Here is a 23,098-nt window from a genome sequence, read left to right as displayed (position 1 = left end):
ATTCATTAAGGCCTATTCTGATGCTTCTTCATGGTTTGGAGATGACTTTGGGTTTCTGAACTCTACACCATCAGTACAAGTTATGACAAGGTGCTCCTAAGCTGGAAAGGCTCTGAGTATGTCCTAGAAAAGGATTGTCCAAAGACTAGCCCAGATACCTGCAAGACTCATCGCTAGAAGGCTGGTTATCATGAGATGACTTTTCTTTGGCCAAAGCAATGCATGACCTATTTACTGAGGCACAGAGGGATCTCTGGTTCACATAAAGGTCGAGGGATGAAAATGTACCAACATAATCACAGATGAATAGGCACTGCTTCTCCTGGTCATCCCAAGGGCTCCCAGCCCTCTGAATGCCAGGCATATAAAATCTGTTAAGTAATGAGAACCAGCTTCTCTTTAACACAAATACTAGCTGGGCCATATTTTTTTCCTTTTAAATGCATTTTGCCACATCAGGAAAACATTTAATCACAGAGAAAGGCATGAAAGAGGACTGTAAGCTGAGGACCTACTCATTAATTCTTGCAGGTGGGATTCAGTGGGCTGGGTTTTTAGAGAAAGGAATAGTATTAAAAAATAAAGGGGGAGGGGAGAGAAGTGTAGGGAGGTTAGTACAGAGACTACATAAGAAAAAAGCCATTTACCCTCCCCTCAGGTTTCAAGATCTTACCATTCCCATGGTATGAAACCCACACTAACTCTCTTATTTCCCCTGCGTACAACAAATCTTCAAACATCTTGCTAGATTTCTAGATGCCCTTGATTTCTGCTTTAGGACTGTTTGTTAAGAACAGCAGCAGCAGCGGCGGCGGCGGCGGCGGCGGCGGCGGCGGCATCCAGTCCTCTGAGCCTGTCAATCTCCATTGTGCTCCTCCACACACAAGAACCCTTTCCCCAGCAGCCAATGGCTACCCCACATTCTGAGAGCCAATGAACGCATTTTCATATCCAATTCTAAGCATAAAGGTACTAAGTTGGTTTTAAGCTTCCCCTGAATTTGTTGGCAATGGAGGATGGGGTGGTGGTGGGGAGAAGTAACCACATTTGGCATCTAGGCAGGTGAGAGCACGGCTCTTTGGGCGGCAGCCCCCACAGCTTGACCAAAAGCAGCTGGGCCCTTTGGAACCTATTACTTACAAGGAGATCATTTTCTCCACTTACCACAATGCTGGTTCAGATTTTGCAAAAATCAAAGCGAAACAGAAGAATAAGAAGGAAGGTTCCCCCCCCCCCTCCCCCTGGCTAACCAGCTGTAGGTTTTACACCCCTCTTGGTGGTTAGGGTGAATACCAAAGAAATCACTGAAGAGAGCTACAGACAACAGCACAAGGAACCCCCAAAGAGGAAGCAGGGCAGGTATGTAGACAACCTCTAACCTGCCTACCTGTTCACCTGAGGTTTTCGTACTCCAGATCAATTAAACACTGAATTAAGCACCTACTACATACCAAGCACTGGGCTCAGACATGGGAGGAGGTAAAAAAACAAGAGGTTCCTGCCTTTAAGGAATGAAGAATCCATCTCTGACCCCATTATGCGTGAGAGGGCTAGGATGAAGTCTGGGAACTCTAAAATATAGATTGGAAATTGATTACCAGGTGAAAGGAGGAAGCACTGAAAAGAGAAGGAAGGCAGCATAGTGGAATTGGAAAAACAAAGCCCTTGAGAGCAGAAGACCTGAGGGTGAGCCTCACCTTTAGGAATCCATTTCCTCATCTGTAAAGTGGAATGGTATTACAGAAATAGGAATTTATTGTAGAAACCACTCTCTACTCTACCAGCCTAAACATTAGCAAGAAGATAGAATGGGGTAGGGAATAGGGAGCAGAGCAAATCTACACATGAGTGCAATTAATTCTAAAAAGCACCACAGGCAGATGTTCACAGTGGGGGTTGAGGTGGAGAAAAGTAGGAAATGGAAGAGACAATCCTTTTGTCCCACTGGAAGCCCTCAGGAGACATCCTGGAATTCTATGTTAGTCACTCTTGTAATGAACCTGGAGACAGAGAGGGCAAATGTTTCCCCTGTTGAGTGATATTTAAAACAAACATTTAAACACCAAATCAAACAAAGATCATCTCCTTTCCCCAAATTTTGGAAGAGAAACAGCAGCAGGAGAGGTTGTCTCAACAACTACCCGAATTCAGGCAAGCAAAGGTGGGATGGTGGGGTGTCCACACCATCTCTGGAAAAGAATGAGCATTGTGGATGGGGCAAGCTGACTGACTTCTCTGAGCCTCTTACTCTACAAAACAATAGTGACTATTTATGTAGGACTTTAAAGGCTTGCAAAGTGCTTTACAAATATTATCTCGTGAGCCTCACAACCGGCCTTGAAAATGGGTACTGTATTATGATGTCCACTTTACAGATGAGGAAACTGAGACAGATAAAAGTTAGGTGATTTGTCCAGGATCACACCTAATGTCTGATAGAAAATTTGAACCCGGGTCTTCCTGACTCCAGGCCCAGCACTGCACACTAGGTCAGGCTGCCTGCCTAAAATGAGATGAGAGGACCAGAAGGTTCTCAGGGGGCTGAAAGCTCTGTGTCTGCGCCTGAACTATAGCCATTTTCCCTCACTAAAGGCAGATCTGAGACGCCATCCGCTGCTCTTCCAGATACATCCTTTGTGGACGTTATCCTAGGCAGACACACAAACACTTTCCTCATATTCCTAGGTTTTAGGTAGGTGCTATTATTATCTCCATTTTTCAGATGGGGAAAACTAAGGGAGACAGAGGTTAAGTGACTTGGCCAGGGTCACACCCACTAGATTTGAACTCAGGATTTCCTGACTCCAGGCCCACAGCCATCTAGCTGCCTCTCTTTTACAGAGCAGATACTAAAGACCCAAGAAGGTAAAGGACTCCCTCATAGTAGAACACCCAGAAAAAGGCAAGGCCAGAGCCCGAGTTGGTCCTCCTTATTTCCAGCAGTGTTCTAGCCATTACACTCCTGTGCTTTCTTCTGATTCCTGAGGCAGGCAGGAAAACTGGGTGAGGATCCCAAACGGGTTTTGTTTAAAGGAAGTTTGATCAGACAGAGACGATCCGATCTCTTTTGCAGACAGTGGGCCTGGAATTTTTAAGAAACCTCTAACTTACATTTCTCCTGGCTCAGAGAACAGAACATTTCAAGCCTCTATTCCTGGAGCCAGGCATAATTGTAGCTTGGAAAAAAAAAATCTTAACACTACCCCAAATATTTTTAGTAGAAGGGGCACTCTGCACACATTTAAGAGCTTAAATGGAGGCTGTTTGAAACAAGACAGATGGACAAGAGCTCTTAGATTTCAAAAGTCAGGCTTTTCATTTCCCTCCTCAAGAATGCTTTTTGTTTCAGCTAACAGGTCTCACACAGTGTTGCTGGCAACAGCCATCCCATAAGGATTCCATTTAAGCAAACTATCAAACACAGTTAGGATAGAAATGTGTGGAGAAAGTCAAAAGGCCTTGACGTCTTTCATCAAAAAATCAGAGAACCTCAGAGCTAGTAGGGACCTCGAGGGTCACCTCACCAGCCCATAGGCATCCCACCAGAGTAAAAATGTGAAGGTGGCCAACATCCTCCCCCAGCACTGCCAAGGCACCTCTTTCCTCTCTGCTAACTCTGAGTGGCCAGCTGGCCTACTGACAGAGGCAGGGTCACTAGATTTGGAATCGGAGGACAGGGGTTCAAGGTCTAGCTGTGTCACTTATCAGCTGTGTGACAGGAAGCATGGCCGTCTATATCTCTGGGGCTCGATTTCATCAAATATCAAAGGAGTATGATGGATTAAATGATATCAAAAGGTCCTTTTTATGTCAGCATCTATAATTTCATGACTTTAAGTAATGATGAGCTTACAATATTCCTCTAAGGCAACTCCTATTTCTGGATAGTTCTAACTGCTAATATTGGGGGTTGGGGAGAAATAAAAAGACAATGTTCTCTGCTTTGCCATGTTAATCCCATAAAGAGATAAGAGCACCCAGGTATCCCTACCATGATACAAGAATATAAACTGGAAAAGGGAGGAAGAGTCCTCAAAACAGAGGGTTTAAACTCCAGCCTTGACACTTATAAGATGTATGATGTTGCGTAATTCATTTTCCACTCAGGGATTCAGTTTCAAATTGTAAAAATAAAGAGGTGTTCTGCCAGTGCATCCTTTTTTTCTCACCCTTCCATTCTCTTTTAAAGATCGTCACACTATAATCAACTCATACTCATGCCCTCTGTCTTTATAGACACATTCTAACTTACCCAATAATTATAAAATTCTTAGGAGTTACATGTGTCATCTTCTCATATAGGAATGTAAACTGTTAAATTTATTAAATCCCTTATGATTTCTCTTTCATTTTTCTATGCTGTTCTTGAGTCTTGTGTTTGACAGTCAAATTTTCTATTCAGTTCTGGTATTTTCATCAGAAATGTTTGAAAGTCCTCTATTTCATTAACTATCTATTTTTCCCCCTGAAGGATTATATTCAGTTTTTCTTGGTAGGTTCTTCTTGGTTACAATCTTAGTTCTTTTGCCTTCTGGAATATACATTCCAAGATCTCCATTCCTTTATCATCATAGCCGCTAAATCTTGAGTGATCTTGACTGTGGCTGTTTGATATCTGAATGGTCTTTTTATGGCTGCTTTCAATATCTTCTCCTTGACCAGGGAGCTCTGGAATCTGGCTATACTATTCCTGGGAGTTTTCATTTTGAGATCTGTTTTAGGAGATCTATTTTGGCTTCTGGTTCTAAAACAATTGGGCAGTTTTCCTTTATAATTTCTTGAACTATGGTGTCTAGGATCTTTTTTTTTTTAATCATGTCTTTCAGATAGTCCAAATGATTCTTAAGTTATCTCTCCTTGAACTATTTTCCACATCAATTTTTGTTCTGATGAGACATTTCACATTTTCTTCTTTTTAAAAAATTATTTTGGCTTTGTTTTATTGTTTCTTGATGTAGCTTCTACATGACTGATTCTCATTTTTAAGGAATTATTTTTTCAGTGAGGTTTTGCACCTTTTTTTCCATTTAGCCAATTCTATTTTTAAGGAGTTATTTTCTTCAGTATTTTTGTGCTTCTTTTACCAAGCTTTTACATTTTATTTTCACAATTTTTATTATACTGCTCTCATTTCTTTTCCCAATTTTCCTGTACTGATTTTATTTGATTTTTAAAATAATTAAAAAAAAAAACAAAACCAAAACCAAAACTCTTTCTTTCACCTTTCTAGGAATTCTTGTTGGGTTTATGTCCAATCTGCATTTTTCTTTGAGGCTTTGCTTGTAGATATTTTCACATCATTGACTTCTTTTGAGTTTGTGTCTGGAGCTTACCTGTCACCAGTGGATTTTTATGGTCAGATTCTTTTTGTTGTTGCTCATTTTCCCCATCTATTTATTGAGTTTATACTTCATCTTAGAGTTGGGTTCTGCTCACCTGGGGGAGGCAGTTAATGTTCGAAGCTTCAGGCTTTTTCACAGCTAATTCTGGGGGTCTCTAAGTTTTTGGTACTTCCAAAGTGGTGTGATTTGGGGAGAGGTGCGGTCATTGGTTTCCTGATCTGTGTTCTTGTACTTATCCAAGAAGGGACCCTGATCCCTGGCAACTGTAAAGGCTACTGCTCCTCACTCTCAGTTCCTCACCTGGAACTGCTACAAGCAATTAGGGCCCCTACTTCTCTCTGCCCTGGAACTGTTACCAAGACCTAAGCTTCCTTGTCTCTGCAAGTGCTCCTCTCTACCCTAGAACTGCTCCTAGGAACTAGCACCTTTGTTCTCTCTCTGCCCTGAAACTGTGATGTAGAATAGGGTAATAGGCAACGGAGTTACCAAGTGGAGGCTGGTCACGTACCCAGTGCCCACATAGGAATTCTCTGTAATCTCTTTCTGACCATTTGTTCAGTCCTCTTACCATGGGCAACAAGAGCTCCTAGAACTACTGCTTCTGCTGCTGCTGCCTCTAAGACCAACTGATGTTGCTGCCATGCTGTACTCCTGGTCAGCTCCCATCCCAGTCTCACAGACTTCTTCTTACTTCCTAAGTTGTGTGAGGCTGGAAAATGTTCCACTTGGAACTTTTATTGGCTATGCTGCTCCAGAATTCCATCTGACATATCATTTTAAAGCTGTTTGGAGGAGAATGTTGGGAAGTTCAGCTGCAATGCTCCCTTTACTCTACCATCTTAGCCACATCATTAAGCTTTTATTTAGGAACATTTACAAAAGCAGAAAGCAAACCAAAAGTAATTAAAACATCAAAAATAAAAAAGGGGGGTGCTGCTGGATTATACCCTGGGGCTCTAGAAATTCTGACACTGTACCTAAGGACAGCTGCTTCAACTCTGTAGGGAAAGCACGACCTTGTTTCTGAAAACAGTAATGGTCCCACCATAGGATTCTAGTGTCTAAAGCTGTCTTATATCAAGCTAGAATTTTCATGCTTTAAAAAAAAAAAAAAGGAAAACAGAGGGAAGTCTTTCAGGAAAAACGCTGATGCTGAAGTGAGTGACCAGAGTTCTGGCTTTTTAGCCTGAGACACTAAGGAGCAGAAAAAAACCCCAACCTGTACCACTTGGGCTCAACTCCCGTGGTGTCTTCCTTGAGGTCAGAGGGCATGAAAAAACATGGATGGACCTGAAGGGTCCATAGTGCTGCCCTTTCAAGGGGATTCTCAGAAAGCTTCCAGAGCTAGGATGGATGGTTTTTCACAAAGACTGTCGGAGCTGGGAGGCCACTCAGATCAGAGAATGTCAGGGCTGGAAGGGCACTTAGAACACAGAAAGTCAGAGCTGGGAGGGCCCTTAGAACACAGGATGTCAGACCTGTGAAGGCCCTTAGAACACAGAATGACAGAAAGTCACAGACTTGGGAGGGCGCCTTAGCATCCAACCCTTTTTTTTTTTTTCATTTTTCTTTTCTCTTATTAATGTATTTTAGTTTTCAACAATCACTTCCATATGCTTTCAAGTTTTAAATTTTTCTCCCCTTCCCTCCCCAAGATGATGTGCAATCTAATATAGACTCCACGTACGCATTCCTATTAAACATATTTTCACATTAGTCATGTTGTAAGGAAGAACTAGAACCAATAGGAGGAACCACAAGAAAGAGAAAACAAAACAAAACAGAAGGGAAAAAAAAAGAGCAAACAGTATGCTTCAATCTGCATTCAAACTCCATAGTTCTTTCTCTGGATGTGGATAGCATTTTCCACCCTGAGACTTTTGGAGATGTCTTAGACCCTTACATTGCTGAGAAGGGATAAGTCTATCAAAGTTAGTCATTGCACAACATGGCTGTTACTGTGTACAATGTTCTCCTGGTTTTGCTCACTTCACTCGGCATCAGTCCATATGAGTCTTTCCAGGTTTTTCTGAAGTCTGCCTGCGCATCATTTCTTATAGAACAATAGTATTCCATTACATTCATCAAGAGCTCCCATAAATATTTTTGTACGTGTGGGTCCTTTTCCCATTTTTATCATCTCTTTGGAATACAGCCCTAGAAGAGCTAGTGCTGGGTCAAAGGCTATGCACATTTTTATAGCCCTTTGGGCACAGTTCCGAACTGTTCTCCAAAATGGCTGGATCAGATCATAACTCCACCAACAATGCTTTAGTGTTCCAATTTTCCCACATCTTCTCCAGCACTTATCATTTTCCTGTTCTGTCATGTTGGCCAATCTGAAAGGCATGACGTGGTACATCAGAGTTGTTTTGATTTGCATTTCTCTAATCAACAGTGATTTAGAGCATTTTTTCATGTGACTACAGATGGCTTTAATTTCTTCATCTGAGAACTGCCTATTCATATCCTTTCACCATTTATCAATAGGGCAACGATGTGTATTCTTATAAATTTGACTTAGTTCTCTACATATTTTAGAAATGAGGCCTTTATCAGAAATATTGGTTGTAAAAATTCCTTCCCTCCTAATCTTGGTTGCATTGGCTTTGTTTATGCAAAAAATTTTCAATTTATTCTAATCAAAATTATCCATTTTGCTTTTCATAATGTTCTCCTGTTTGGTCATAAATTCTTCTGTTCTCCATAAATCTGAGAGGTGAACTATTCCTTGCTCTCCCAGTTTGCTTACAGTTTCATTCAGCCTTTATATTTAAATCATGAACCCATTATGACTTTATTTTGGTATAGGATGTTAAGATTTTGGTCTATGCCTAGTGTCTGCAGTACTCGTTTCCAGTTTTCACAGCAGTTTTTATCAAATGGTGAGTTCTTATCCCAGAAGCTGGGGTCTTTGGGTTTACCAAACAGTAGCTTACTATAGTCATGGACTACTGTCTTGTATACCTAACCTATTCCACTGATTCACCACTCTATTTCTTAGCCAGTACCAAATAGTTTTGACGATTGCTGCTTTATAATACAATTTAAGAACTGGAATGGCTAGGCCACCTTCTTCTCCTGCACTTCTTTTCATTAATTCCCTTGATATTCTGGACCTTTTGTTCTTCCAAATGAATCTTTCAACCCTTACCTTTTGATAGATGAAGAAACTGAAAGCCAGGAAAGAGAAAGTTCTTTACAATCATATAGCAATAATCAGTGACAGCACTAGATTCTTCTGACTGTTAGATAACCTCTAAAGTTTTTTTTTTTTTACCATTAAAAGTCAATGGTTCATGCCCATCATTTGGAGAATGGAGGAAATGCTAAACAAGTTGTGGTATATGACTGTGATGGATACTACTGTGCTGAAAGAAATGATGAGCTGGTTGATCTTAGAAAAACATGGAAAGACTTATATGAATTAATGAAAAGTGAAATGAGTAGAACCAAGAGAACGTTGTATATACAGTAACAGCAGTATTGTTCAAAGAACAACTAATACTCATATCAACTACAAAGGATCTATAAAGGAAGATGCCATCCATCTCCAGAGAAAGAACTGATAAATCTGTGTCCAAAAGCGGCCTTCTCTAATATAGGGTAGGAAGGGAGACAGTTTGGAACTTAAAATGTAACCAAAAAAAACCCCCTAAAAACAAAAACCCAAATAATTTATTATTTTTTAAATTAACAGTTCTATCTGGCTATTCCTCTCTGCCATTCCTCCTTCTCTTCTTTCTTTCCCTCTTTTCTCCTTGCTGTGCTTTCTGCCTTATCTGGGATACCATTCTGCCCACATGGCCCTGATGAATGACCCTTAGGCTGAAGAGGCTGAAATGCTCACCTGATAGCAGCTATGGGTGGCGTCTAATTCCCCACAGCAGAAAACCTAGGCCCAGTTCTGGGAAACGGCCTGACACCCCAGGTCACCTGGAGCTTGCCAGTCAGCATCCTGCCATGCTTGGCTCCTGGCACTCCCTGCACTCTTAGATGTAAGTGAGGCAGAGGTTAAGTGCAGTGACAAGACTAAAGTCAGAATGACTGGGATGGCCTTGGCATCTCTGCCGTCTGACCAAGCTCTAAGTGCTCCGCAGCGCCTGCTTCAGCTGCCTTCACGGCCACTGGAACAAACTGTTCTCATCTGCCCATCACACCAGGGGAAGTCTTCACGTGGCCGGGGTAGACATCCCCCTAACTCACCAACAGGTCTGAGGCCTGTCTCTTACCCCCAACCTAGCTGAGCCTGTCTGTTGAGAAAGTTTATCGGAGGGTGGTCGATGTTCATGCTACAGCTTCTTGGAGTCACAGGTGAGGTCTGGGTGAAAGTGGACACCAAAGATGGGTGAGCAGCCATCACACAAGAGGTGCTAGTCCTCTCTTAACACCCCAGCCACCCTGTGGGGTAAGTATCATTATACCTCCTGTTTTATAAGTAAGTAAACTGAGGCTTGGAGAGAGAGACTGTCCAAGGCCACACAGACAATATGGAATTCAAAGCCAACTCTCCTGTGACCAAATGCAGGACTCTTCCCACGACAACACAAGGCCTCCTGTGTGAGTAAGCGGGGAGACCTCTCTTCTCCTGATGGTACTAGAATGAAGAACGCACACCACTCGAAACATGAAATGTTTAATCTCTGGGCACAAAGACAGAAGATCCTAGGGAGCACGTGTAAACTCAGGGTAATGTCACACACGCTCAGGTGGCTTTCTGGGAACACCAGTTTCCCATCTCTTAAGGAAACCTTGGGGCTGGCTGCGCCATTCTCATTAGAGCCAAATCAGGGCTACAGGCCCAGGACAGAGCAAGCTGCTGCAAGTGGTTGGTTCTTGCAATGGTCCACAACCAGGAATTAACTGTGCTAAGAGCGTAGTCTGAGAGAAGGGCTGTCTTCAGATTTTGCTTGAGAGGCCTGAAGAGGATACTTGGGTTCATATCTATCTATAAATCCTGCCTAGGGCTAGGACTTGGAACATTTTGCTTTTAAAGCAAAATGCTAAGGTTTTTATAACAACCATTGCTGCTCAGTGAAGTCAATGAGAATTTAATGGAAGCTTCCGAGAACATGTACGTGTGCAAATGTATACATATATGGTACCACCTGCAGGTAAGAAATGGGTACATCTGTAAATGAGCTGGCCCATATTCAAACAGAAGGACAAGCCCTGTTAAATTCATCTGGGGCTTAAAAAGCAATGGTATTAATATAAATGCTTGTTTTATTCAGCTAAAAAAAAAAGTCCAAAAATGAAACTAATGAAAATAAATAGTTACACGTCTTTGTGGTATCCCTATTAGTCAGTCAGTTGATAAGGATTTGTTAACAGTCTGGGATATGATGCATTGTTGGTGGAGTTGTGAACTGATCCAATCATTCTGGAGAGAAATTTGAAACTATGCATAAAAGGGCTATAAAACTGTGCGTACCCTTTGATCCAGCAATACCACTGCTAGATCTACATCCCAAAGACATCCAAAAGAGGCGAAAAGGATCTATTTGTGCAAAAATATTTATAGCAGCTCTTTGTGTGGTGGGTAAGAATTGGAAATCAAAGGGATGCCCATCAATTGCGGAATGGCTAAGCAAGTTGTGGTACATGAATGTAATGGAATACTATCGTGCTGTAAGAAATCACAAGCAGGATGATTTCAGAAAAACCTGGAAAGACTTATGTGAACTGATGCATAATGAAGTGAACAGAAACAAGACAACACTGTACACAGTAATAGCAAAATAGTTGAGTGAAGAACTGTGAATGATTTAGTTATTGTCAGCAATACAATAATCCAAGACAATCTCAAAGGACTAATGACAAAGCATACAATCTACCTCCAGGGAAAGAGCTAATATTGACTGATGATGGAAGCGTGCTATGTTTCACTTTCTTTCATTCTTTTTCTTTTATTCAAGTCTTCTTGTAAAAAATAACATGGAATTGTCTTACATAATCGCACATGTATAATTTATATCTGATTGCTTACCACTCAGGGAGGAAAGGAGAGAGGAAGGAAGCGAGGGGTTGAATTTGAAACTCAAAACTTTAAAAAGAAATGTTAAAAAATTAAAAAAAAAATCATGCCATCTTTAGGGCAGGGTGGAGGGGAGGGAAAAATAAAAAGAGAAATTTACATGATAACTTTGTTGTATATTTAAAAGGAACAGCAAGTTGTACATGTAGATTTTCAGCTTCATGTGCAATCATCTTTTCTGTTATACTATGTTAGGGAAATGCTTGTTTTATTCCATAAATTAAAAATTAAATAAATTTTTAAAAAAGAAAAAAAAAGAGTCTGGGACACAAAGAAGGCAAAAGACAGTTCTTGCCCTTGGCACAGACAACAAACAATAGATGGGATCTGTAGGAGAATCAACAGGAAAAAGGCACCAAAATCAAGAAGCTGGGGACTTGAGGCTGGACGCAGAGCTGAGGAGGGAGAGCATTCCAGGCACCGGGACAGCTGGGGGAAATTCCTGAAGCAGAGAAGTGGATGTGTGGAATGCCTCTTCAAGGAACAGCAAGAGGGGCAACTGGGGGTGGAGGAGAGAGAGAAGCAACACAAGGGGTGAGAAGACTGGAACAGGGTGGGAGCGTGTGCAGGGGAGGCAGGCTATGAAGGGCTTTGAACACCAGACACTTGCTTCTGCAGGTGATCGGGAAATACTGAAATTTAATGAGTAGGAGGATGACAAAAGATGTAGAAAACAGCGGCTGAGTTATCAGAGATAAAAAAATAACAAAAACACCAAGAAATTGTCGTCAAGTATAACTTTAAAGTTAAAAACTAAATGAGTTCATTTAAAAGCCCTAACTCAGAGATGTCCCCTCTGCTTGAGAAGGTGCCATCTGCCAACACACAGAGCACCAACATCAAATCCATTCATAAATAAGCTGGTGTCTGCACACATAAGTAGACACAATCCAGAAATCCTTATTATCATATCAACAGCATTAAAGGCTATGAAAAACCAGTGAAAACCCTTTCCACATTCTTTGAAACCATTCCAAAGCCATTCGAATTGAGACTCCAAGAGGCCAGGGACTCTGGAGGGGCTCCCAAGCTGTTCTCCCAGGTGAGTTAGAGGGCACTCGTGATCCCTCCAGCCAAGGGCCCCAAGGCCTCCTGGGGCTGCTCTCCTCCCACTACCCCAGGCTGCCTTCCTCTCCTAGCCTGTTTCTTTCTCCAGAGATAATCTCTCGGGTCCCTTTCAATCCCATGAAACAGATGAGGAAACCGAGGATCCACAAGGTTAAGTGAACCCCCTTTTGGCATTTCAGACAGATTAAGTAACTTCACTTAACCTCGGTGAGCCTCAATTTCCCCACCTCTATCTGACCCCAGAGATTTGTTGTGGGGCAGCTGCTCAAAGGTTGGTACTGCCCCGCCTGACTGAATTTAGGGCAGGAGCTCACCTATAGGAATCTCCGTCTCTGTTGTAGTCACATAAAAGATAATCCTTTCCCACCACTTTATCTCTGGCAATTTTCAAGGGCTGATCGACAGAGGACAGAAGATCTTCACATAGGCTGGGGACCTGCCAGGCAGAAAGAGAAAAGAAGGGGTTAAAATGACACACATCACTGTGAGGCTGGCAAGTGGCCACACTGTGGTCAGTCGATTGAACATCTGGTCTCTTGGTATTTTGCCCAAACTACAGGATTGGTCTTCTTTTCCACAAATGTATCTTTAACACCAGCCATGTCCTCTCTATAAAGAAACTTGGACTTGAATCACAGCATGGTCTCTGCTCAAAAACAAGCTCAATTTTAATTGGGAAGTCACTAGTGTGGCCTAATAAAACCCAGCACATACTGTATACCTCTGGTGGGTGAAATGCATATTGAAGACTGAGAATCGGGTAAATACCCCAAACGCACAGGGACCCAAAGGGTGGCCAGAAGCATAAATGCAGCTTCTCTGCCTGAGGACTCCCACAGGCTTCCAGGCTGGGTGGAGCAGCCAATACTTTCCAGGCAGCTGACCAAGCATTACCCTGCTGGCAAATCTGCTACACAGGTAGCTTTTAATGGTGCCTTAATACCAGCTGCTTCCTTCTTCACTATCTTAGGGGTGACTCACTGATGGGATGGCTCCTTCAGGGCCCTCATTTCTGCTTGTGGCAGAGGCAGAAAGGCAAACACGACCACAAGGACTTCCCCTTTGGAAAGTTTGGAAAGAGGGTTTGGACTTGGACCCAAGAGACTTGGGTTTTCATCCCAATTCTGATGCATTTTAGCCGTGTGACTCAACACAAGTCATATCACCTTGGTGGGCTAAGAATACTTCTCTTAGTGTATGCTGCTTCAAGAAGAGCAAGCCCTCTGGGGACCTTAAAGCTCTGGAGGGATGTGAGCTGTGAGCTTACATGACTGCCTTCCCCAACAATGCTAAAGCCCAGAGGATTCCTCCTCAGCCGCCACCCAACTCTTCCTGCCTTGCATACCAAATTTCAACTTTGGAAAATTTTAGAAGTGACAGCATAGCTTTTTGAAAGCAATTCCTCATTGGCTGAATAATCCATGTCTCTATTCACTTTCTTCTGGGTTCAAACTCAGTGTTGATTCTGATTGTCAATATGTCCTGTCACAAGGCACTACACGATCCCCAGAGCCAGGTCAATATACAAGCCCTGGCTCCTCCTGCCAAGCTTAGAGTCAGAAGTCCTGGGTTTGAATTCAGGCTCTGAAACTTAGTAGCTCCTACGACCTCAGACAAGACACTTTACATCTCAGTCTCAGTTTCCACATCTGTAAAATGGGGATCAACTATAGCTGTATTATAGCTTTGGGAATCTTAAAGAGACATAGAAAAGTGAGGTTATCCTCATGATTTTTCCCATCTCCCCTTGCTATCTTTTGTTCCTAATACACACCTTTTGAACCTGAGTTTGGCTCATGATTCCAATTCCGCAGTGGGAATAACTAAGGGGCACCCGACTAATTCCACTGATCCCTTTCTCAAGAAAGTTTTTCCTCAAATCGTTTATTTCAAAGTTAATAGCAACAAACTAAAGTTTGATAAACATCAATATCATGTATTAATGATGCCACTAACCAGATACGTATATGACACAGGCTGTCATGTTATGCTCATCTCAATCTGCATGTTAATTAATAAACTCTCTCTGAGCTTGGCACTGGGAATGCTCCCCTGAAAACTGGGCTGGGGTTGCCATCTCCTTTCAGTTCTGAATTACATTAACTTTATTTTTAGGACAAGTGGAATCATTTCACCATAACCAGGCTTATGTTTTGGTTTTCTGTAAAAAGACAATCTTAAACCCCACACCACGGCCAACAGCGGAGCATTTATTTTAAACTATGCATGTACATTGAAAAGCACACTCTGGCTAGTGTGGAGAAACATAAAATGCTGGTCAGTCTTGGTTCCACATGTTGGCTATTTGTGAACAAACTGACTGATGCCAAAAATACTGGCATTTTCTGAGAGGTGAAAGATTCCCTCCTGGGCATCTAGTCCAATCCATTCCCAAACAGGAGTCGCCCATCAGAAGGCTGCTGACAAGTGGCACAAGTCTTCCTGTGATATGGCATCGTCTGCCTCCTTTACGCAGCCCATTCCACATCAGGACAGTTCTCATTGTAAGGAAGTTTTGCTTAATTGAAGCAGAAGCCATGTCTGACATTTGCCCCCACTGCTCCTTGTCTTTTTTTTCTCTCTCCTTTTATTTAGTATTTTATTTTCCCCTGTTACATGTAAAAACAACTTCTAACATTCGTTTTTAAAACTATGAGTTCCAAATTCTCTCCCTTCCTCCACCCCCCATTGAGAAGGCAAGCAATTCGATATAAGTTATACATGTGTAGTCATGCAAAACATATCCATAACAGTCATGTTGTGAAAGAAAATAGACCAAAAAAAAAACCCACAAGAAAAATAAAGTAGAAGAGTATGCTTCAGTCTGTATTCAGACACCATCAGTTCTCTGTCTGGAGATGGACAGCACTTTTCAGCCTAAGTCCTTCAGAGCTGCCCTGGATTGTTGTATTGCTGAAAATAGCTGTCGTTCACCACCGCTCCTGGTCTTGCCCACTGGGGCCACACAAAACAGTCTCAGCCCTGCCTGTGATATACTGTTTGAGGAAAGCTGCTGGGTTTCCCCAAGTCTTCTCTTTTCCAGGCTGTACATTTCCAGTTCCTCCAAGTGACGTTTCTTTGTCTGGAATTGGAGCAGAGCCCCAACCATTCTGGTTGTCTCTTCTTTGAACGTGATCCCTCTGTCCGTGTCTTTGCTAAACCGTGTTGCCCATAATTGAACACAAACCTTCAGATGTGATCTGACCAGAGCAGATACGAGACTTCCCTCTCCCTTATTATGTACATTTCATCTTTCTTGTTGAAACTTAAGATGGCAGGAGCTTTTCTGGCTGATATGTTAGAGCCCTGACACATACTCGGCCTGAGGTCCGCTAAAACCTCCAGATTTTTCTTACATATTCTCAACTGCTGTTGAGCCAATGCTTCCCAAAACTTATGCCTGTGAAGCTGATTTTTTAAAAACTCAGCGTAAACACTCATCGATTGACCCCCTTTTACATTTCTTATCTCATTTGCCCCTTTTTGGTCACATAGTCAGAAGACAGGACTCATTGGAAAAAGTTCCTGATGTTAGCAAAGAATGAAGGAAAAAGGGGATGGCAGGGGATGAGATGGATGGATGGTGTCATGGAAACAACAAATATGAACCTGGACAGACGGTCCTAGTGTCCTACAGCCACAGGGTCAGAAAGAGTCAGGCATAAGTGAAAAATTGAACAACAAATCCTTCTCTGTCAACAGTTTATACCATGGGCTCACATAACAACCCCAAAGAATCAGAAGTCCCAGGACATTATTCACTGTGTTTCTAACTCTTACTTACCTCTTCGTAAGCTGGAAAATAACAACTTGGCAGAGGGTGTGTGTGTGTGTGTGTGTGTGTGTGTGTGTGTGTTATTGCCAGGATTGTCAGCACATAAGAAAGGAAGCAGCTCTGTGTACAACAGATAATGCCATTCCCTCAAAGGAAAGGTATGTATAAAGGCATGTATGGTACTACAGAAAGAGCCTAACTCTAACTTTGACTCTAATCCCCTAAGCTCCCACTGTCCTCCCTGAGCCTTAGTTTCCACATCTGTCAAATGCCATGGCTAGATTGGTGAATCTCTACAACTTCCTTAGCTCCAACATATTCTAGTTCTGCATAAGGTCAAAGTGCTTTGAAAAGCAGACTGCCTCTCTCCCATCCCCCTAACCCCTTACCCCTCTGTCTGCCCTTAAAATATCTTCCTGCACTTAACCTGAATCCTTCCTTTTCACTTATTTCCCTCTCCCTTGTATCACAGACTTTTGTACCTTGTCCTTCTCCTATTAGATTGTAGGTTTCTTGAAAGCAGGGCCAGGGTCATATTTACCTCTCAATCTCCAAGGTCCAGCACATAACCTCGCATGCAGTAGGGGATTAATAAAGGCCCTCAGAATTAACATCTATCTTGTGAGTCTCCCAAGGGCAGTACGTGGAATTTGCAGGTTAGTGTCTGTGAAGCCCTGATGCCCTGGGCAGGGGGCAGCCCTATTGGCATCTGGGCTCATGAGCTGTATTTTCTCAAGCAGAACAGACCCGCCCCTATCAAAACAAGGGCAACAACGCCCATGCTTACTGGCTGGTTCTGGATGGAACTGTTCTGCATTTCAGAATTCCTCGGCAATGAACTAACCAGCATCAGAAGGATGGTAACTTAATCTGCAGCCCAGATTTCTGGCAATGGCCCGGAAGGTGCTGAAGCCACACATGCAACCCCTAAGTCCTGCATGTTATCATGATTTGACACGGCTGATCATTTACTGTTACCTGAGCAGCCGCCCTTTGTGACTGTGTCTGGGGGTTGGATTCCGCTCCATCAGTTCTGCTTACTTGGATCAAAGATGCATCTGCTCTGGAATAGTAACATTCTTCGAGTCATGGGGAAGGACAAGTTTGGCCCAGAGAGTTCCGCCTACAGAGCTGGACCATGCCAGCTGCCCCGCGGGTGTAACAGTCACAGTCCAATCTGCTCTTTCTCTGCAGACAGGCTGGACGCAGACATGTGTTTCCTTAAAGCCATGTCACTTCCTCAGAATGCCACCCCCACTACTCTTGGCCCACCCAAATCATATTCAGATTCAGGGCACGAAGCAACATGATACAGGGACAGAAAACTGCTAGAACTAGAGAAAGAAGATGTGACTTCTAGTCCCGACTTCATCACTTACTTGGGAAAGTCACCTTAACCTCTCTGGATGCCTCAGTTTTCTCATCTCTAAAATGGGAATAATAATGCCTGCCCTGTAGTTGAGGTTGTTTGCAAAGAAAATGCTTTTTAAACTGTAAAGAGCTATAGGAATTTAAGTTATTCTTTTTCAGGACTCAGCTCAAATTATACACCTTCTGTGAAGCTTTTCTGACCAGACCAATCTAAAGTAATCTCTCCTCTGCTTGCCTATACAATTACTATTCACACAATTTATTTCACAATTACTTAGAGAATGCCTTGACATCATTCTATGGCTGCTGTGAGCTTTTTAGCACGGTGTAGTGACAGAGTGATGGATGGGAAGACCTAGGTTCAAGTTCCACCTCAGTCACTTACTAGCTGTGAGACACATAACCTCTCCGCCTCAGTTTCTTAATCTGAAAAAATGAGGAGGTCAAACTCAATGAACTCTTAAGGAACCTTCCAGTTCTAAAGCTGTGATCCTCTTTTTTCTCCCCATCTTCTCCCAGAAGAACACATTTGAAATCTAGGAAGGGGATCATAGCACCACAGAAGTAGGACTGAAAGGGACCTTAGAGATAAAGCATCTAGTTTTTACAGGTAAGGAAAGAGAGGTTACGTGACTGGACTAAGTAAGTGTCAGGGTAGTCAGGATTTGAACCTACATTTTCTGACTCTAACTCCCTAGAATTTCCCAGGGCACCATGAAATACCTCTTCTTTAAAAAACTTGACAATCCTCCATCCTGTACTTCCTGCTGTTCAAGAAATCAAATGCTTTTCTCCTATCTGGACCAACAGCTGATCCCATGAAAAGAGATACAAATCAGAAGTTTCCGGCCACGAGTGAGGCTGGTGTTTACGTATCCATATGGTTCTACTTTGTCTCTTCCTCATCTCCATTAGTTATTAATGTTCAAAAAAAATTATTCAACCAGGAAAAGGAAACTTGAGACGAGCCCTGAACACACACACCACACACACACACACACACACACACACACACTCTCACTCTCACACTCTCTCTCTCACTCACAAAGCCAAATCAGTTCGGATCCATGGATAATCTAATCCTTGGAGCCCTAGTTTTCAAAAATTGCATCCTTTGTACCTTGGAATTTTTTTTTAAGGCCAAATGAACACATGCTCTTTTGATCTGAACACTGGCCGAGTGCCCATCATTAGAGAGATCAGGATCTAAAACAGACTCTGTTCACCCCGCTTCACATATTCTGATGAATAAGAGTCATGAAAACATGGCATGGAAAACAGGTCTGCATCCCTTTCCTCTCTAAGCACTTCAGAGATAGAAATGCCACTGGTAGCCAGTAGGGGTCTCTCTTTGAAAGAAAGAAAAAGTTAAAACTGAAAAGTCTGAAAGTTATTTTGGCTTTGTTGAACAAAACAGAAATAATATCTCTATTAACAAAGATGGCAAGCCTACTTTACTTTCAATCAATCAATAACCCATCAACATTTATTAAGTGCCCACTCTGTGCCAGGCACCAGAGGCCTCATCTTCCTAGTTAGCTCTCTATGCAATAGCCAATATCCACCGCCCTGCTAAACTGTAACTAGATACATTCCCTGTGAACCAAGGCTGTAGTTTTCTTCCAGGAACTTACTTGCAATGGACTGTAATACCATCTTAATTATGATCAATTTTGCATTTGAACAGCTGTGTGGTTATCAAATGATACAATAAAGACATAAAGTACCTTTGAAGCCTCAAAGCTTTCCATAAATGCCAGCTGTAATTACCATCATCTGCCTTTTCTTCTCTATTGGAAAGAAGTTTTCCATGTTCAAGAACTCTCTTACCTCCAATCCAGTACCCAGGCCCACGTTTTCAGGTGCAAGGTATTTAATGTTTGTTGAATCAAACAGACACAGTAGAGGATGCACAGGGCTCTTTCCAGGTCAAACACAATCCCTGTACCTCCCTTACTTTCTTCTTTCTAGGCTCTTGAGACACTGCTCTCTCCTGGTTCTCCTCCTACCTATCTGACCACTCCTCAGTCTCCTCTGCTAGTTCTTTATTCATCTAACATCCACTAATCATGAGGTAGGCCCTAAGGTCCAGTCCAGGGCCCTCTTCTCTTTTCGTTTTACATTCTCTCATTTGGTGACCTCATTGTGCCCTATGGGTTCAACGATCATTTCTATGCGGTGTGTACCCAACCCTGTTCTCTCTCTTAAGTTCCTGCCTCATCACCAACTGGCTTTTGGATGTCCTGTAGGCATAGCAAGCTCAATGTGTTCAAAACAGAATTCACCATCTTTCCCCAAAACCCTCTCTTCTTCCCAACTTCCATATTATTGTGGAGGGTTTCCTACAAATCAGTCAGTAAACAAGTATTTATTAAGTACTTAAGTGTCAGGGATTGTACTAAGAGCCAGGTATACTGACAAAGGCAAAATCAGTTCCTGCCTTCAAGGAAGTTACGTAGACAAACATTAAAATCACCTGAGCTATACAAGATATGCACAAAGTACATCGGAAGATCATCTCCAAAGGATAGAGTTAGGGGTGCTGGGAAAGTCCTCCTGCAGACCTGAACTTGGGATGAGGCTTGAAGGCAGCCAGAGAAACCAAGAGGCCATAGTGAGGAGGGGGAAGAGTGCAGTGGAGGCGCTGAGCTTGAGCATCCTATGTCAGGTAAGCTTTGCTCTCCTCACGAGGGTGAGCGGAAGGGAAGCCCAGAGAAGGGCAGGAAGCAGCCAGTTTGTGCAGAGCTCTGGCTTTCTGCATCTTACAGTGCCTCAAATCACCATGCCTGCAATACTTTCCCTCCTCACATCCACTTCTCAGCTAACCAGGTTTCCTTCCTTCAATCAGCTAAAACGTCACCTTCTTGTAGGGTTTTCCCTGCTGCTCATCTGCCAGCACCTTCCCTTCAGAGATAGCCTCCCCTCTATTCCATCATCTTTTCCCAGTTATTTCTACATCATCTTCCTCCATGCAATGGGAGCTCCTTAAGGGCAGGACCTATTTTTACCTTTCTTTGTAGCCCTACTTTTTTTATTTTTGTTTGGTTTTTTTTGGTGAGGCAATCAGGGTTATGTGACTTGCCTAGGGTCACACAGCTAGTAAGTGTCAAGTGTCTGAGGTCACATTTGAACCCAGATCCTCCTGACTCCAGGGCTGGAAGCTCTATCCACTGTGCCACCTAGCTGCCCCTTGTAGCCCTACTTCTTAGCACAGAGCCTAGCACATACAAAAGTTTTAGGGATTGGGTTTTTTCTCTCTTTTTCAAAATAATATTTTAGTTTGCCCCCCAATTACATGTAAAAATTTTTAACATGCGTTTTTAAAAATGTTAAGTTCCAAATTCTCTCCTTCCCTCCCTGAAAGAGCAAGCAATCTGATATGGGTTATGTATGTGCAATCATGCAAAACATATTTCCATATTAGCCATGTTGTGGGGGGAAAAAAAAACACAGATCAAACACTCTCTCTCTCTCTCTCTCTCTCTCTCTCTCTCTTTCTCTCTGTGCCGAAGGGGGATCTCCATGCACATGGGTGTCAACAGGCTTATCTTATGGTAGGATTGCCTTCCAACCAAGCGAGATAAATTACTTCTCTCCCTCCTTCACGGTGGTCAATTAACTCAGTGAAAGGGGGTAATTGTCCTTAAATGAACATTTCAAAAAAAAAAAGTCCATTTTATCCCAGTTCTTCCTATCCAGGAAGGGAGCCATTGTCATGAAGGCTCAAAACAAAAGCATCTGTCCATGTGGGACAGTATTAGGAATCTCTGGGAGAGCATTTAAGAGCAACCCCTCTCCTGTTCTGCTGGCAGATTCTTTACTGATATGTTGCCCAATAGTTCTGAGCAAAGAAACAATAGCTTCTCTTCTTCCCCCCAGATGCCCTCAGACACTATTCCCCCAAACAGAAGCTTGACTTCAGCTGTTCTCAGTTTGAATGACTCTGCCATCGAGAAGCATGAGGCCTTACAGGAGAGGGTGGCCTGCTTCTGTCCAGTGGGAGAGCAGGAAGGAGCAGGACAAAGGGAAGACAAATCGAAAGAACAAAATGAAAATGGCCATACTATGAGTCAGTGGACAATAAACAACAGTTCTGCTGTATGCAGGCAACTATAAACTTCCCTCCAGTCTGTAAAGCAGGTATGCTCCGAGTTTAATTAAGCTAACTACTTCCAGGCCAGGTGCACATGCGATCAGCTGTGTCCAGAGAAATCATACACTTTACCAAGCAGCGGATCCCTGCTAATGGAGGCCGAGGCCCTCAGGGCAAGTGTCACAAAACCCAAGCATATTTTAAAAATAAAAGAGGAGGGGAAATCCTTTGAGAAGTGCTTGATAAAGCCAGTTTGGATCTGCTTTGAATAACAGTAACTCAAAAATCTATCAGGCTTTAAGGTTTACAAAGTGTTTTCTTCATAGCAGCTCTAGAAGGGAGGCAGTAAAAGGATTTTACAGAGGAGGAAACTAAGGTTCAAAGGGGAAAGTGGCTTGCCCACCTTGACACAGATACATTTCAGAGCTGAGTCTGGAAACAAAGACTTCTGATTCCAATTCGGCTGTTCCTTCCACTATATCACATTACTTCCAACAATCCTCACGTGCACCGCCCTCTACTAGACACCCCACTGATTCGGACCTGAGACACCAGGCTTACACAACACCAGTAGGCTAGCCCTGAAGTCAGGAGGCCTACCTTGGCCTCAATCATGTCCTGTCTCTACTTCATACACTGCCTCTCAAACTGGGCAGCCCCACCCACAAGTGACTGATGCCCGATTAGCATATTGTCCACAGAAGTTCCTGAGTTGTGAACTGTGGATCCAGAGGCTTAAGGAGCAATGATGCCTCTGGAGTCAATTGTTCCAAAAACCTGGGGAGAGGTTGGTTAAGTCCCTAGCCCTTGGAGATCAATGTGATAACCATTCTTAAGGCAGCTGATCATCATGTGCTCATCATCGCTGTCCTCATCAGTAAAATGGGCACAATGATGCTATCCACCCAAACAGCTGCCTGATATTTAGCACAAACATTCCTGGTCCACCGAACTCTTGAAGTTTTCTGTGCAGCAAACAAAGGACAGGCATGGCTAGCTGGGGTGGGTGACTGTGTGGGCACCCTGATCTCAAAGGTTCATTAGGTCCCCTGACTAAGAATGCCCTCTACAACAGTGCCCATGAGGGGCTGGTTGCTAAGCCCTCCAGCTGGGAACATGGAGTGAGGAAGCACGGCCTCTCCTCCCACTGAGAGTCACTGGGAGGAGCACACCAGTGACTTAATTTAGCCAAGGTCACACAGATAATAAGTGGCAGAGTAAAATTTTAACTTCTGATTAGAGATCCAGGGCTCCTTCCCCTAAATTACCCTGCTCATACTTAAATAAATTGAAAGCACCAAGAATTTAACAGGGCCCCAGAAATGCAAAACACCATGGTAAAAAGCTACCTTTTGCAATCATTTGCTCATTCAACAAATATTTACGAACCACCTACTCCCTTGTGCACACTT

At 42.9% G+C, this 23,098-nt stretch overlaps 1 protein-coding gene across 5 annotated transcripts in view; it reads right to left on the bottom strand.

Moving 5' to 3' along the window:
- The window catches only part of CAPZB (capping actin protein of muscle Z-line subunit beta), a 173,261-nt gene that overhangs the window by 47,924 nt on the left and 102,239 nt on the right, over positions 1-23,098 (bottom strand). For all 5 annotated transcript variants that reach the window (XM_020973228.2, XM_020973227.2, XM_020973225.2 and 2 more), the window contains one exon: positions 12,762-12,883. In XM_020973228.2, the coding sequence (XP_020828887.1) occupies positions 12,762-12,883 (122 nt within the window). The remainder of the gene's footprint in view (positions 1-12,761; positions 12,884-23,098) is intronic.

This window comes from Phascolarctos cinereus, unplaced genomic scaffold (genome assembly GCF_003287225.1).
Source record: "Phascolarctos cinereus isolate Bilbo 61053 unplaced genomic scaffold, phaCin_HiC Scaffold_726;HRSCAF=1367, whole genome shotgun sequence".
NCBI classification, from domain to species: Eukaryota; Metazoa; Chordata; class Mammalia; order Diprotodontia; family Phascolarctidae; genus Phascolarctos; species Phascolarctos cinereus.
This window is presented reverse-complemented; position numbering and strand designations above follow the sequence as displayed.